The following is a 15,395-nucleotide window of genomic DNA, read 5'->3' as shown; positions in this document are numbered from 1 at the left end:
TTTGTGTAGTTTGCTGCTGCAAAGATTGAGTTGTTGATTAGCATCCATAGATGAAGTATGCTTGCTTTATAATTTATATTAGGAAGTACTCAGTGAAACACAGTGGAAGAGCACGTTTTGCAGGAGCAACATCAAGCAATCCATTTCCAGAAAGTACAACCAAATAAAAAAAAAAATTGGCTGAATGAAGAACAATGAATTAGGAATATGAACTTGAAAGCAAACTAAGTGAATAGTATCAAATTTTTTAAAAATGAGATTAAAGTCATATTTTGTATGTTGGGGGGCAGGGTAAACAGATAAATACAGCTCTAGGAGAAAACTGAACAGGATGGAATATCATTTAGACTTTTAGGACGACAACAGAGTGGAAGCTTTATTTGTAGAGAGAAACAGGGTAATCACTACACAATTTTAGGGGCATGGAAAGGGTAATATCCCATAAATGTTAGAGAAGTGGAACGGAATTTCCAAGACCCTTTAACAAATGGATTAGTTAGGGAAATTTGCAAATGCTTGAAACTTGAATTAGTGCTACAGCAAACTTTTAATACTAAATAAAATGGTTTAATTAAATAACATTGGCTTTCTTGCATATTAGCGAGTACTACCGTACTTTCACCCTGATAACACTAATTCTTCATCTGGGTAGGTAACTTTGAAGGTGACTTGGACCTTGATCTTAAAATAGAGGTGTTGGAAAGTCACAATGTGAAGGAAGCAGGCAGAATTACAAGTACACATCAAAGGCCACCGGAGTTTTAACTTCAAATTGCATGTTTCAATTGTACTAGCTTTAGTGTTCACACCCAAACTGCAAGGGTAGGATCTACTGCATGGAGGGTGGAGTGGCATTCCAATTTCATTTATTTTCTGCTGAAGCTGGCACACTGAATGAAGATTTATATCTTAAGTGACAGGATTCAAACGGAACATGACAAACCTGTAAAAGCTGCAAGTTGGCATGTCAATGCAGAACTTTCCAATGAACTGGATGGGACTTGGGAGACAAACCACACACACTGCCACATTGCGCTGGGCAGTGTGAGAGATCAAAGAGAAAGCCCAGGGGAAAAGCAAGTCCTTGCTAGCTAACGTGTGCGTTGTGGGGGTTAGCATAGATTGCCATTTTGCTTACAGATAAAAGTAGGTATCTCTCTTAGGCTTGCCTTATGATGGAAAAATTTTGTGGAGACAGGCTGCACTGACTGGAAAAAATTAATTTGTTTTTAAGTTATCAAATTTATAAAGTAGAAGCATTAATTACGAAACTAGCCATTTAACTGGAATTTAATCCTGACCCAGTTCCCAACATTGGGTGGTATTATTTACCAAAGCAGAGAGAAAATGAGTGTCAAAAAATAGCAGCCAGAGCAACCACTGATTTGAGGAGGGAACAGGTTTTACTATGTTTGGACAGGCGAGGTGGCTCTGTAAAAACATTTTACACACTGCTGAAGGACCCTGACCACTGGGCATGAATAAAACAAATTTCAGCTGTTCCCGATACTTCCACATTGCATACAGCAAATAAAAGATCCCCCAGTGAAAGCAGAAGAGACAAGAGATTTAGTAGGATGCTCCCAACAGCCTGGCTGGCAGTCACTGATCCTGAAGAATGAGTGAATGTTGTACTAACTACTCCCCAATGTTTGTTCTAATAATTCTCCTCAGAGTTGTCATAACAAGTTTTTTTTTTAAATAATCAGGTAAACATTTTCTGAATTAACCTGGTAATCAAACCGATTGTACTTCAAACTGATCCTAAAGAAAGTATATAATTGGAATAGCAGTTAAGTCACAAATGCCAAATGAAAGTCACCAGCCAGTCACTGTATATTCTGCATCATTTATTAAATATTTTTATATATGCATTTACAAACTTTACTCATTTCAGAACTCTGCTTTCAATGCATTTTTAAACTTTTTTTTGCAGAGAGATTCTCTTGTAAAATGAGATCCATGTACAAAACTAGGCAACAGATATAAAAGTTTCCTTTCATACTTTCATCCATCAAGAAAAGAAATCATGTGACAAATAAAATGTGGCTCTTTCAGAAGAATAACATGTCTGTGTTCAACTATGACTTCTAATGAGATAGTTCATATTTCATCTTTATATGGATGTATATAGTTTTAATACTTCTTAGCTACTGTAGCATGTTGGTTCAGATGAAGAAAAAAATAAACTATTGTTTGGACTAGATAATCTAGAAACCATCAATTATGCATATCTTTATAACGTGACATCAAAATTTACCCAGGAGATGACACTGATTGGCCAGCAGTATGCATTTATCCTGAACATTGCATAAAAAGTTCCCTTTAAAAAATTCATTATCTTCTTCACAAGCTAAAGTATGAGCCTCTAATTTGGCTCTCTTATTTAAAGAAATAGTTTAAATGATCAATTTAGAAGCTTAAAAGTATCTTTGAAACTAAAGTTGCTTTTCTTAAAATGAATGCTGATTTAACAGTTCATAGACTTGGAGCATTATCACTAGGAGACGGAGGCACTACTGCCACTAACAACGAGAAACAGCATCACCATAGGATAATTACATGGTACAAAATGCCCAGGGGCCTGAAACTCACTATTAATATAATTTTGGCAGCAGCATCATTTGATAATTAACCATTTATTACATAGTATTAACACACCAGCTTCAAAGATGTGCACTCCCTTTAGGACACTTGGGAGCTACAAATGTATTGTGATTGCATAATTCGTATTGCACAGTTTTATAAAAAACATAAATACTGGCTATTCTAGTTTTAAATACAAAATACATGTCATATACTTTTAAATCTATAATCTGGTTCAAGTGCAAATCAGGTGCTTTCTGTTAGTCCTTCCAAAAAAGGCATTTTTAATATTTTTGGCACAAATGAAATGTCATCATGCCAACAATTCTAATTACAATACATATATCCAAACCTTTAGAGTAGCAATCATATACATACGGTATAAAACTGAGTATTTACAAATGTATTCAGCATAAATGTAACCTTCGTGGGTGAATCAGAACTCATTAGCCATACCCACACTAATAATAATTATAAAAGGTAAATACAATTCCTTTTTTTCATTTGCTTATGCTGGTTGTTGTGGGTTGACATTCATGTGAGGAGGATGTCCTAGAAGACCAATTCTTTGTTTCTGCTTCCTTTGTTCTGTCATCTGGAAAGTTAAAAAGTTTCATCATTAGACCCAGATACTTCCTGTACGTCAAATCACATACTGAACCATAGATTTACCTCTGTGGTTATGGTTTATACTGAAACCCACTTTCTACAAATAGTGTACCATCGCTATATCAAACACACAGCACTTCAAAAAGAGCATCTTCTTAGGCAGAATGGGAAATTCTGTGACCTAGTCATGCAATGTAACGTTCAGAAGTATTGCTTGCTGCTTGTTTCATAAAGAAACAAAAAACAATAAAAGCACAGGATTCTTTCTTGTTTCCCAAATCCATTTCCAAATGATTTGAAGAAGACTCATCGGAAAATGGTGGCTTTGTACGACAGTAACAACACACCATACTATCAAGAAAAGTAGTGTTTAGAATCCTAGGTTTGAGAGGCAGGGCTGATGTCCACACTCTTTCAGTGGGTCCTGATTTTTCTCTTCATTCTTGAGTAGTTGGTTAGAGGAAAAAAAAAAATTACCTACCACAACTAGGAAAATGAGAAATGTCCTCAAATCTCTTTGAGGTCCAGAATGATTAAATGCTGTAAATAATGCTGTAGCCATTCATGTTATCTATTTCCTGCCACCCGGTAGACACTGAGGCTTGCTTAAAGTCAGGTGAGATAATTGCCTAAGACTAGTTCAAATGAAAAAGTGCTTTCAAAACCCCAAACAAGAAGCTGATTCTGTTCATTTGGTTGCTGAACTAAATATATTCTCATGTTGATGGGTCTCTAGACCTGTTTTAGGTATTTTACGGCATACTTACTTCCGCCTCTGTATTAAGATTTTCCTTAACCCAGTAGTTAGTTTTGGATTTAAGGCTGAGCATTCAAGTCAACTGAGATAAAAAAGCTGTACGAAATATATATTAGAAAAAATTGTTGTCTACAAGTGGGTTAAGGTCCTACTCCTATGTTTTTAGCTTCCTAAAATTGTAGAAGAATTAGGGTAAAAAGAATAAAGGCTTTGGAATCAGACCTACTTTCTTATGGTTTTGTCATTTAACCTATCAAAATCTGTTTTTTCATCCATACAATCAGGATGATAATTCCTAGCTCATTGGTGGAGAACTGCGAGGTTATATGTAAATTTCTCAGCACAGCATCTGTCACATAGTAGATGCCTTAATCTCACTTTCCACTTGAACTAATTTTTGGTACAAAATATTTGAAGAGAACATAAAATAAGACTAATTTACCTAGGTTCAGTTTTAATGTGGTTATTTTTTCTTCTTCAAAACTAGCATTATCCTCTCAAATCAAAATACTGTTTTTAGGCTCCTGTGGAAATGCTTTCTCTGTTATAATTTAGATGGGAAGATTTACAAGGACTTAGTATTTCCAAAAGGTAGCTTTCAATAAAGCTTTTAATGAAGAATTGGATTAGGAAATTCCAGCTAGCCCCTGAAGTTGCCTTAGGTGAGTGACATCTTTAAAGGAAGTGTTACACACTACACTGTATCCACAGATTCAGCTCAGGAAGGAGAACCTAATATGACACATGAAATAAATTCACAATTAGGTTAAAATGCCAGTAATTCATTCATCTTACTGCCTGATAGTTCAGATGTTTAGCTCAGATTTTTCTCCCACAACCCTTCCCTTGGCAGGTAACCTTGAGAGGGAATCCAATACAACTTAGCTAAATTTGGATAATCTCAAGTGTTCAAAGTCATTTAGAAATCTTGGTGTGCTCAGTCAGGCGCAGTGGGCTCACGCCTCTAATCCCACCACTTGAGGAGGCTGAGATGGGCAGACTGCTTGAGCCCAGGAGTTCGAGACCAGCCTGCGTAACACAGCAAAACCCTGTCTACCAAAGGAAAAAATAAAATTAGCTAGGTATGGTGGCATGTGCCTGTAGTCCCAGCTACTTGGGAAGCTAAGTGGGAAGATTGCTTGATCCTGGGAGGCAGAGGTTGCAGTGAGCAGCGATGATGCCACTGCACTCCAGCCTGGGCAACTGAGATCTTGTCTTGAGGAATGAAAAAAAAAAAAAAAGAAATCTTGGTGTGCTCAACCCTTATTGAAGGATACTTTACTCAAAGCTTATATTTAAAGCTGCTGAAATCTTTCAACTCAAAGTTGAATGTCAAAGTTGGCCATTAAGACTCTTTTCCCCTGTAATTTTGCTTTAAATAACTACTTGTATTTGAGATGACCTTTTAGTATGCATATTTTCATCCCTGTTTGTTAAATCAGCTCTCCTTGACTTTTCAATTTGTCGGTTAGTCTTTCTCTTAAACTTTAAAGCAAAGGAGTCTTTATTTGGTGGCCTGGCTTCCTTTTCACTTCCACAGCCGCGGCCTGATATCTCAGGTAGCAGCCCTATTCATTTGTCTTTTTAAGTGATCCCATCACCCACCCTCCCTCCCTAACCTTAAGGCTCCGCACTGACATGGGTTAGTGGCCAATTCTTTGCTCAGGTAGTCATATTCCTGATAATTTTAAGTTACCAACTATACATCTAATGTTCTTTTCTGTTTCCCTAGAAGAATGGTTCTCAAACTTCAGCATGCACCAGAATCACCCAGAAGGTTAAAACACAGATCAGAAACAGAGTTTCTGACTCAGTAGGTCTGGGGTAGGTCCCATGAATCTGCATTTCTAACGATTTCCCAGATGATGTAGATGTTGCCGGTCTGGGGACTACACTTTTAGAACCATTGCTCTAGAAGAGGTTTTTCACTGATAATCTCCAAAATTGGACAAGATCACTTTGAGTATATACTTGAACACTTTTTTTTAAAAAAAGTAATTTGTGTACATATATTATTTTTCTCAAATGAGGGAAGCTCTTAGAGAAGATTCTCTGCAACTGAGCATATAGTAGGCACACACATTTGACTGATCCTGTTTTGATTAACCATGGCCTTTTAGACAGAATGGCTGTCATTTAAGTCAACATCACTGCCATTTAAATGACTGCTAAACGAGAAGGAATTGGGCAACTGCTGAAGTGTTTGTCTTTTAGTAGCAGTCACCATCCAATTACAATTATAAGGGAACCAAAACAGAAAAAAAAAAAAAAATCCCTCAAAACCCCGAAGGACTAAATCTATAAGAAACTGAGGCCAACAATTCTGGCCGCTTAGGTTTCCCCAGCCGCTTAGTGCATATTCTCACATAATTTCTGGTTTTATTAGTTCATTTCTACCTACTTACCTACCCCACCTACATACATTCACACGTACTATCTATATATCTTGTTATAAGGCATCATTATTGTCTGTTACTGTTACCTATATCAAAACAAATATCATGACCAAACTCTATCCTTAGCATTTTTGTCAGATAATAGTCTCTCTGGACATCTGAAACAAAATTGACTCTTGATTAAAAAAACTATGGTAACTATATTCAAAATTCTAATATTGAAACATCTATTTTGAGTAGTGTGAGATGTCTCATTTATAGTACATTTAAAAATCCTCAAAATGGCTGGGCACGGTGGCTCACTCCTGTAATCCCAGCACTTTGGGAGGCAGATCACTTGAGGCCAGGAGTTTGAGACCGGCCTGGCCAACATGGCGAAACCCTGTCTCTACTAAAAATACAAAAATTAGCCAGGCATGGTGGTGCATGCCTGCAATCCTAACTACTCGGGGGCCTGAAGCAGGAGAATCACTTAAACCTGGGAGGTGGAGGCTGCAGTGAGCCGAGATCGTGCCACTGCACTCCAGCCTGGGCAACACAGGGAGACTCTGTCTCAAAAAAAAAAAAAAAAAAAAAAAATCCAAACCAAACCTCAAAATTCCCATGTAGCTGAGGATAAACAGTTACAGTAATGCTGTTCTTTGCATCTATACAAATGTAGAAACTAGCTTGAATTTCAGCATTCCTCCTTTTGACTCATCTAAACAAGAAGCAAAGAATAATGTACCTTGACAAGTCAGATACAGCCAAACATCTGAAAGAGTGTTCATGAAAACACGAGGCATACAGTAGAAATGGGCAACTTTTAATCTACCAGTATGGCCTCTAAATGATTAAAGGCTGGTACAGGAAGGACAGTACATTGACAGCACACAAATGCCCCATTTCTGGTTTATAACACATATGAATAGTCTTTGAAAAGCTGCTTTCATGTTACAGTAAGGTCTTGGTTACTCAGATTCTAAACAACTAGCAAACTCTAGTAATCACAGTTACTTTCTACAGCCCTATAAAATCAGTCATGTTCAGAATGTTGAGCCTCAAATACTAAGAAATGGAACCAAAGCATCCCTTGAATACAATTATGTTGATTTATTATCAATGTATGCATACCATTCAGATTCTTAGAGTTGATCCCTAATGCTCTGTTCCTCTCTATTTCACTGGGCCTCTTACTCAAGCTTTGAAACCAAGCTCCTGCATTACCACCTCTGAGAGGACTTCTGTGGTAATTAATTTTCTCCCAGAAATCAGATTGAACAAATCGCTCCTTTTTCTTCATTCCCAGAGCAGTGTGTTCATAGCTCGGTTATATACTCACCATGTTTAATTATAATTTTATCTGTTTACTTGTTTCCCACTCTAGACTTTTAGTTCTTGAAGGCAGAGAATGGGATCTATTCATCTTTGTAGCCCCAGTACCTAATGCTGCACCTGGCAAACAGGTGTTTCATACGTGTTGGCTGAAAGAAGGAACGGAATTAACCAGAACATACTGCCATTCCTTGAGCATGCCATGCATTTTCATACCGTTGCTCATGCTGATTCCTTTCCTGGAAAGCCCCCTACTGCATTTCTCTGCCAGCTCAGAAGTCACCGGCTTGTAAGATTATAGAAGCTAAACTCCTTCCTCACTGCAAACCTCACACAGGACCACTACCTACCTACTTCTTTGTGCGCCATGAAACTATTCATGCCTCAAGTCATTCATACTGTATCAGATTGCCAGAGGTCTACTTTGTTGTCTTTCTTGCTAGATCCTGGATCTAGAGGGCAGATATTGACTTAGTCTTCTTTTGTGGTCCCAGCACAGTATAAGGAACATAGGTGCAGTACGGGTTGTTTAATATTCCATTTTCCAACTTTGGGCAGTTATTCTAATATTGTGTTATGCCTTCTGTCCTTAAGCAGTTAATTTCAGCAAGGTAACCCTCTTGCATGAAAAATGCCAAACGCTGTAACATGCTAATATGATCTGAATTTTCAAGCACTTCTTGTATTCCTAGCAACAACAAATGGTCGTTGTCCCATAGGAAGCCAGTCACATTTTCAAGAAAGCCCTTCTCAGTATTTGCTCTTTTGCATTATGAAGAAAACATGCAAAAAAATTTTTAAGTTCTTACATTAGTTCTCCTCCTTGGAATAAGAATGTAAGAGAATCACATTTAGTATTCAGAATCTCTTGGGAGGGGAAACTTCAAGATGAGAGGCATCGTTAAATAATACTTAGAATAGCAATCCTAACCAACCATTCTTGGCAATAATAGAAAAAGTGACACCACTAACCATAATTTTAGTAACCTAACAAGAACTTTTTCCCCTCAAATTGAACTCACTCCTTTGACGAGGCTCACTGGTTTGTAAAGTGCGCACTGAAGCAGGTTCAGAGTCACTCTTTGTGAACAATTCAAAATAACACATTCTTAGCTCTGAAAGGACAGGTAGTGTAGGGAGGCGCTGCCTGGTTTACCACCACAGAATGCCCATTAATAGTTTGTTTCAGATACATTTTAAGAAACTCTCGTAAATTGGTAACACCCAGTTTCTCAGATCAACTCATAACAAACAACCAAAGAGGTAAATAACAGTAAAGATTAAGACCAAAGTCATCCACATTTAAGCTATCATTGCTCGATTCTGCTGGTTTGAATCAGAAAATCTAAAAAACAACAACAACAACAACAACAACAACAACAAAACTCTCTAAGTAATGGAGCAGTTTTTGTGTTTTCTAGCACTTTGACTAGTGAATGGTATTTTTTCATAGCTGTTTTAAAAAATATCACCAGGTTTCTTGTCCAATAATCATTCATGGAGCTTTTATTTTTCCCACAGAGAGCAAGAATTCTCACAATTACCATTTAAGAAAGAGCAGCTCTCTAACATATCTGCATTTTTTAATATGTTTTACGCATAAAGGGTTTTTAAACCTTTATGATTGCTATAACCAAACTTAATAAAATTCCAATCTGTTCAACAAGTTGATTCTCAAATGCATTAAAGGTTTGTAGGAAGTTACGTAATCAAAAGAAAACACTGACTAGTTTAAAAGATGCAAATCCCCCTGCCCCCTCAAAAAAAAAAAAAAAAAAAAAAAAAGCAGCTATGCTGAATTTTTCCTGTAATTCTGAGTACATTAAAACTTAAGTAGATCCATCCTGGTAAAAGCACTTGAGAATGTACTACTGGCTTCTCATGCTTCTTTTTAACTTATAATATCTTCTAAGAAAAAAAAAAAAACAGTTCAATTTCAAATTCATTCACAGGGGAAGGGCTCTCTGAAGAGTGGTTCCAACTGCCAACTTCAAAATAAAAAATGCATAAAAGGCTGGAATCAAGCAGTTTAAACCATACTGGTTTTGATGTCACTTAATGAACCTTAGTCCATATGTAATCAAATTTTACATATTTTGTTTAAACTAAAACTTTGGCTTAACCAAAATAATCTTATCTTGGATTTTAGAAATGCCAAGTCTCTACTATGCTCAGTTGTATAAAATGACAATGAATGTATCCTCCATACCATTTAAGTATATGATGCGACTTGACTTCTGAAACTTTAAGCTTTTTTTTAAAAAAGAGCAAGAATGTAAACAGTCAATCAACCATGAAAGGCAAACAGCACAGAGGCATAACAAAGCAAATGAAAACACACACACACACCCGCCCCCGACTGGATGATCAGGAGCTCCCACCCTGGCAATGCCTAAGAACCTTCTGGGCTCCTTTGGTATTCTCATCAAGAAAATAAGGGAACGAGGTGAGATGACATCTGAAGTCTTGGGTACTCTCCTATACCTGTATTCTTTATTTTTATTATTATTTTTTTGACATGGAATTACACTCTTGTTGCCCAGGCTGGAGTGCAATGGCGTGATCTCGGCTCACCGCAACGTCTGCCTCCTGGATTCAAGCGATTCTCCTGCCTCAGCCTCCCGAGTAGCTGTGATCACAGGCATAGGCCACCACGTCCAGCTAATTTTAGATTTTTAGTAAAGACGGGGTTTCTCCATGTTGGTCAGGCTGGTCTCGAACTACTGACCTCAGGTGATCAGCCCTCCTTGTCCTCCCAAAATGCTGGGATTACAGGCGTGAGCCACCATGCCCGGCACTATACCTGTATTCTTTAATTCCTCAGCTCAACTCACTCCTTTGACAATGCTCACTGGTTTGTAAAGTGCGCACTGAAGCAGAGTCAGAGTCACTCTTTGTGAACAATTCAAAATAACACATTCTTAGCTCTGAAAGGACAGGTAATGTAGGGAGGCGGTGCCTGGTTTACCACCACAGAATGCCCATTAATAGTTTGTTTCAGATACATTTTAAGAAACTCTCTAGTAAATTGGTAACACCTAGTTTCTCAGATCAACTGAAACAAACCCCCAGAGAGCCTCCAAGTGTGACAATGAGAAGCAGAAATGAGCAAGAATGAACGCCACTTGCATTGGCACGTGAGAGCTAGAATGCCTCACTGTTGCAATTCCAGTACCACGGGTGTGAAACAAAGATCCTCTGTTTCTTTGGAAAATGGCACCAGATTTTATGGAGAAATGAAGTGTTCCTTTATTTAAGTATTAGCTCAGTGTCTGTAAGATTTTTTGGCACCTAATTTAAACATCTGATTTAACTGAGATTCTGGTAGCCACAGTTATCTCAAATGGGAGAAGAAGACAACTAAAGCTTGCTGGATGGGGGGTTGGGGGGGTGCCAGAAGCAGCTGTAGCCACCAATGTCCTCAAGAGTCAGTTTAGTCCTGCAGAACATTTGCCAAATGTTTCACAGCGGGGTTAAAACGCTAATATTAAGCAAAGTAATCTAGTTAGATCTTCATTAGTTTTACTTATTTAGGTTATTACTCATTTTATGTTGCTACCAAGCTCAGAGCTATAGACAACCTTCATAAATAAGGCCTTCTTTTCCTACTAGTCTTTTTTATTTGCATATTAATACAGACAAAAGAAAAGAACTTGAGGCCAAATGGCATCTCAGGGTACAGTTTGGCATAGATTATTAAAAATGCTCTGTAAACTGTCTCCAGTAAGAGCATTCTAGATGCAGTCTTCATTAGTTATGATATTTGTAAGAGTGATAAATCACCCATGGGTGTACCTTGCAACTTACCTCCAGTGCAGACATGGCCCATGCCTATTGCTGTGCAACACTATAATCTTGTCTATGGAGTTGATTAAAGAGCTTTCAGAAACTCACATAAAATGCTGAACTGGACATGATTATCCCAGTCACTTACAGAAAAGCACTAATAAAACCAATCAGGGTCTGCTTACCACCCAGGGTACAAGTCCTTAACACACAGCTGCAGCCTATCACTAGATAACCACCTGGTGACTGTGGCAGGTTCATTTCAGAGGAGTCAAAAGGGTGGAAGAAGACTACGCAGGGTTTGGTATAAACATGTCTCCTACAACTTACTTTAAATTGGAAACACCATGCTTCCAATTTAAATTCTGCCCGCAGTACTGCCCGCATCCCGCTTCCTATCCGTAAGATAAGAGCAAAGCACTTATTTTACGGATAGGGAGCTGGGTGTGGGCAGTATTTCTGTAGATGGTTAAGCCCTGTGAGATCAGGGAGTATGTCTATATTATTCACTGTTTTATCCCCAGCACCTGGCACAATTCCTGTACTATGATAGCCACTCAGTAAGCTGCTGAGAAAGGAATGAAACCAAAAGGGCTTTTCCATGACTATGGTTTAGCCTAGGATGCTGAATTTAAATATCTGGGGGTGAGGATTTGACAAGTCTGAGGGCTAGGAAGCAAAACAAGAAACAGCTTTTAATCTTCCATCAGTACATAAAGTAAAAAGGGTATATAGCTTTATGCATAGTGGTTTTTGGACAGTACTTCACTGAACTAGTCTGCATTTCCCCCCCCCCTTTTTTTTTTTTGGTTTTGTTTTTCGTATTAAAACCATGTCCTGAGCAGCACTGAAAGTAGCACCATGGCTTTATCCTGGAAAAGGGGAGTGAAGGGGGTTGGGGTGAGGAGACTGGAGGAGTGAGTGGGTTTGTCCTCTGTTGTCCGGCTCGCTTTTCCATCTAGGTGAAGCACCTCAACATTGTAACATAAGCACTACTGATTTTTCCTCATCAGATTTGGTGTGGTGATAGTGGGGGTGGGTGGGGATGGCAATAGGGGGTAGGCACTGGGATTTTCTTTCTTTACCTGATCCTTTAATTCTGACAGCTGGCCAGAAAGGTTCGTGACAAGTTTCATGGTGGACTCCAGCTTCTCCTGCAGGTTCCTCAGCTCATTCTGTTCTCCTTCAGAATCACTGCTGACCAATGACATGGCTCTCATCCTGGGGAACCAGTCAAGGTTTCTTTCCTAAAATCCACATTAAAAAAAAAAAAAAAAGACTGAGTCACTTCTAGAGGTAAAAACAAGAAAGGCCAGCTTACCATGCCATGTTTCCTAGCTCTCATTAGGTTATCTCCTTCTATTGCAGAACTAATGTGCTGTGTATTTTTTTAATTGCTCAGTAGCTATCTTTTTAATTGCATACAATGGAACTCTTAATTCTTAGAGGAAGTCACTTTAAATTTAAATTTAGGGGAAATGTAGGTTCCAAACAAGAGTCCTAATCTCCAAATCTGAATACTGCCACTGCAGCTCTGATCTTTGCAAATTACATGGCTGATGAGTTTGTTTTTTTAAAAAATTGTGGTAAAATATGCATAACATAAAATTTACCATTGTAACCATTTTAAGGATACAGTTTAGTGGCATTAAGTACATTGACACTGCTGTGCAACCATCCCCATCATCTGTTTCCAGAACTATTTTTTTTATCTTCCCCAACTGAAATTCCATCCCCATTAAACATTAACCCCATTCCCCCCAGCCCCTGGCAACCACCATTCTATTTTCTGTCTCCTTGAATTTGACGGCTCGAGGGGCCTCATATTATGCTGTGTATTTTAAAATGCATTATACTGGGAAAACCTTTTGCAAACACTCGAAGTGAAGTGAATTTTAAGGTCTCAAGTGTTCTGTCACTTAACAGATACATGTGCATGTATGCGTTTGCGTGGGTGAGGAGCTTATGAAGAGGCTGAAAATGGGGAATAGGCTCCTCCGTCAATGTCCCTGTTTGTGAGCTTATAAAAACCACTCCCCTTGTCTCCTTTTCCTTCCAGCCTGAAATGGTTGATGGGTGCTGGCAACTAGCCTAAGACAGGCCCATTCAGTTTCCTCCCCCGTCCATCTCCATCCTTTTGATGTCTATAGCTTATGCCTGTAAACAGTATTTCTCACTACTGGTTAACAGAATGGGACAACTCCTCCTCCCACCTCACTTCCTCCTGCCCACATATGCCTTTCTCCCAAAGAGCATGCCGCATACATAAGTTCCGTATAGAGAGGCAGGAATGAACAGTAAGAAAGCTTAGCATGAGACAGGGGGAAGAAAACTGACTCATTCCACATGTCTGGTGTCATTCTCACCTGGACCAGTTTCATCTTCTAAGGATACATTTAATGGTCTTTCTAAAACAAGCCCCCCTCCCACAAACACACACACTGGGAATGGTGGATAATTGTTGCTCTGTGTACACCATGGGGGTCGGCAACATTTTCTGTGTAAATATTTTCAGCTTTGTGGGCCATCTGGTCTCTGTAACAACTACTCAGCTTCTCTCTTATAACCCCCAAACAACCAGTAAATAAATAAATGGGTATGTCCATGTTCCAGTAAAACTTTATTTACAAATGCGGGCAGCAGGCTGGGTTTGCTCACCTCTGCTGTATACAAGACAAGACATCAATATATTTAAAATAACAAAACTCCATGAGACATGTCTAAATATTACAAATCAAGTGAGATTATTACACTGTACCTTGACCTAGGGCCATCTAGCAATACAGAAGCCATATAAGAACTAGATGAAAAGTATCACAAGAAGTCATACCACATTGACAACAAGGTGATATAGAGCGTTTGCTTAAGATATTGGTGGGCAGGCGGGCAGGGTTTGTGAGCTTTATGAAGGCAGGAACCACCTTTGTATACGGACTAGAGCATAGTAGACATTCAATACTAATACAAGCTTATGGAAGGACAGAATGATATGCAACTCTTTTTCTGCATAGAACCTGATAACAAATGCTTAGGTAGTAAGCCTGAGCTGCTTATCGTGACTGCTAGAGGAGAAAAGTGGCAATCTCTACCTTCCTATACCCTGAATAAACACTTCATTCATGTGTCTTAACGTTAGCTTATATTCATCAATTTCCCATCACAGAGCAATGGGCAAAACATCATTAAAAAATATTCCATTTCAGAGATGACTAGCTTAGAAACCCAAAGTGATTTCCCATCTGTAACCAGTTTTCTCCCGTGCAGCTGCAGTGACCTGTCACTGACCATACTCATCTCTCTTGTGTCAATCCTTCAGACATAGCCACGTCTTCCCACCAAGGACGTAGCCCATGTTCAAGGACTATGCAACTCCGAGGAGGAAGCCTCATTTTTCAGAAGAGGGCACACATAGGCGACAGGTCACTGGTGATCACTCACTCCCCCTAGGGCGAGGGGAGGAGGGATGATGTGGGCTGGGCTGCTGAAGCCACAAACCAAAGCACAGCTGCAGAGAGATCACTTAGCACAAGGCCCTAGATACTCACGGGTGGCTGCTACATGTTTTTGCAGACTGACCTCAATTGAAGAAAACAAATTCAAGAAAAAAGATCCAAAGTCCCACTTTGGATACAACAATGTTGAGGATACTACAGTGAGCAACACAGACATGGTCACTGCATCCTAGACCCCCTCAAAGGACAAGCAGTTTTGATACCTAAGTATGTGATAGAATTCCTGCCATTGAAGTTCTTACAATTTAGTTAAGGAGAATGACCATCTAGATTTTTTTTTTTTTTTTTTTTAATAGGCCAGGCCAGTCCTGGTGGCTGGTGCCTATAATCCCAGTGCTTTGGGAGGCTGAGGTGGGTGGATAGCTTGAGGCCAGAAGTTTGAGACTGGCCTGGGCAACAGAGTGAGACCCCATCGCTATAAAAAATAAAAATAAT

At 38.9% G+C, this 15,395-nt stretch overlaps 1 protein-coding gene across 4 annotated transcripts in view; it reads right to left on the bottom strand.

Annotated features, from left to right (window-relative positions):
• Positions 1 to 1,833: 1,833 nt before the first annotated feature.
• The window catches only part of ITPR1 (inositol 1,4,5-trisphosphate receptor type 1), a 353,524-nt gene continuing 339,962 nt past the window's right edge, over positions 1,834 to 15,395 (bottom strand). For 3 of the 4 annotated variants that reach the window (XM_030921814.1, XM_030921842.1, XM_030921846.1), the window contains 2 exons: positions 12,534 to 12,695; positions 2,624 to 3,181 (listed from right to left, as the gene is read on the bottom strand). In XM_030921814.1, the coding sequence (XP_030777674.1) occupies positions 3,095 to 3,181; positions 12,534 to 12,695 (249 nt within the window). In that variant the 3' untranslated portion in view covers positions 2,624 to 3,094. Of the gene's footprint in view, positions 3,182 to 12,533; positions 12,696 to 15,395 lie in introns of all 4 variants that reach the window. The other variant, XM_010365717.2, reaches the window with a different exon arrangement.

This window comes from Rhinopithecus roxellana, chromosome 1 (genome assembly GCF_007565055.1).
Source record: "Rhinopithecus roxellana isolate Shanxi Qingling chromosome 1, ASM756505v1, whole genome shotgun sequence".
In the NCBI taxonomy this organism is placed as follows: domain Eukaryota; kingdom Metazoa; phylum Chordata; class Mammalia; order Primates; family Cercopithecidae; genus Rhinopithecus; species Rhinopithecus roxellana.
Note: the sequence above shows the minus strand (reverse complement) of the source record. Positions and strands in the feature narration are given on the sequence as shown.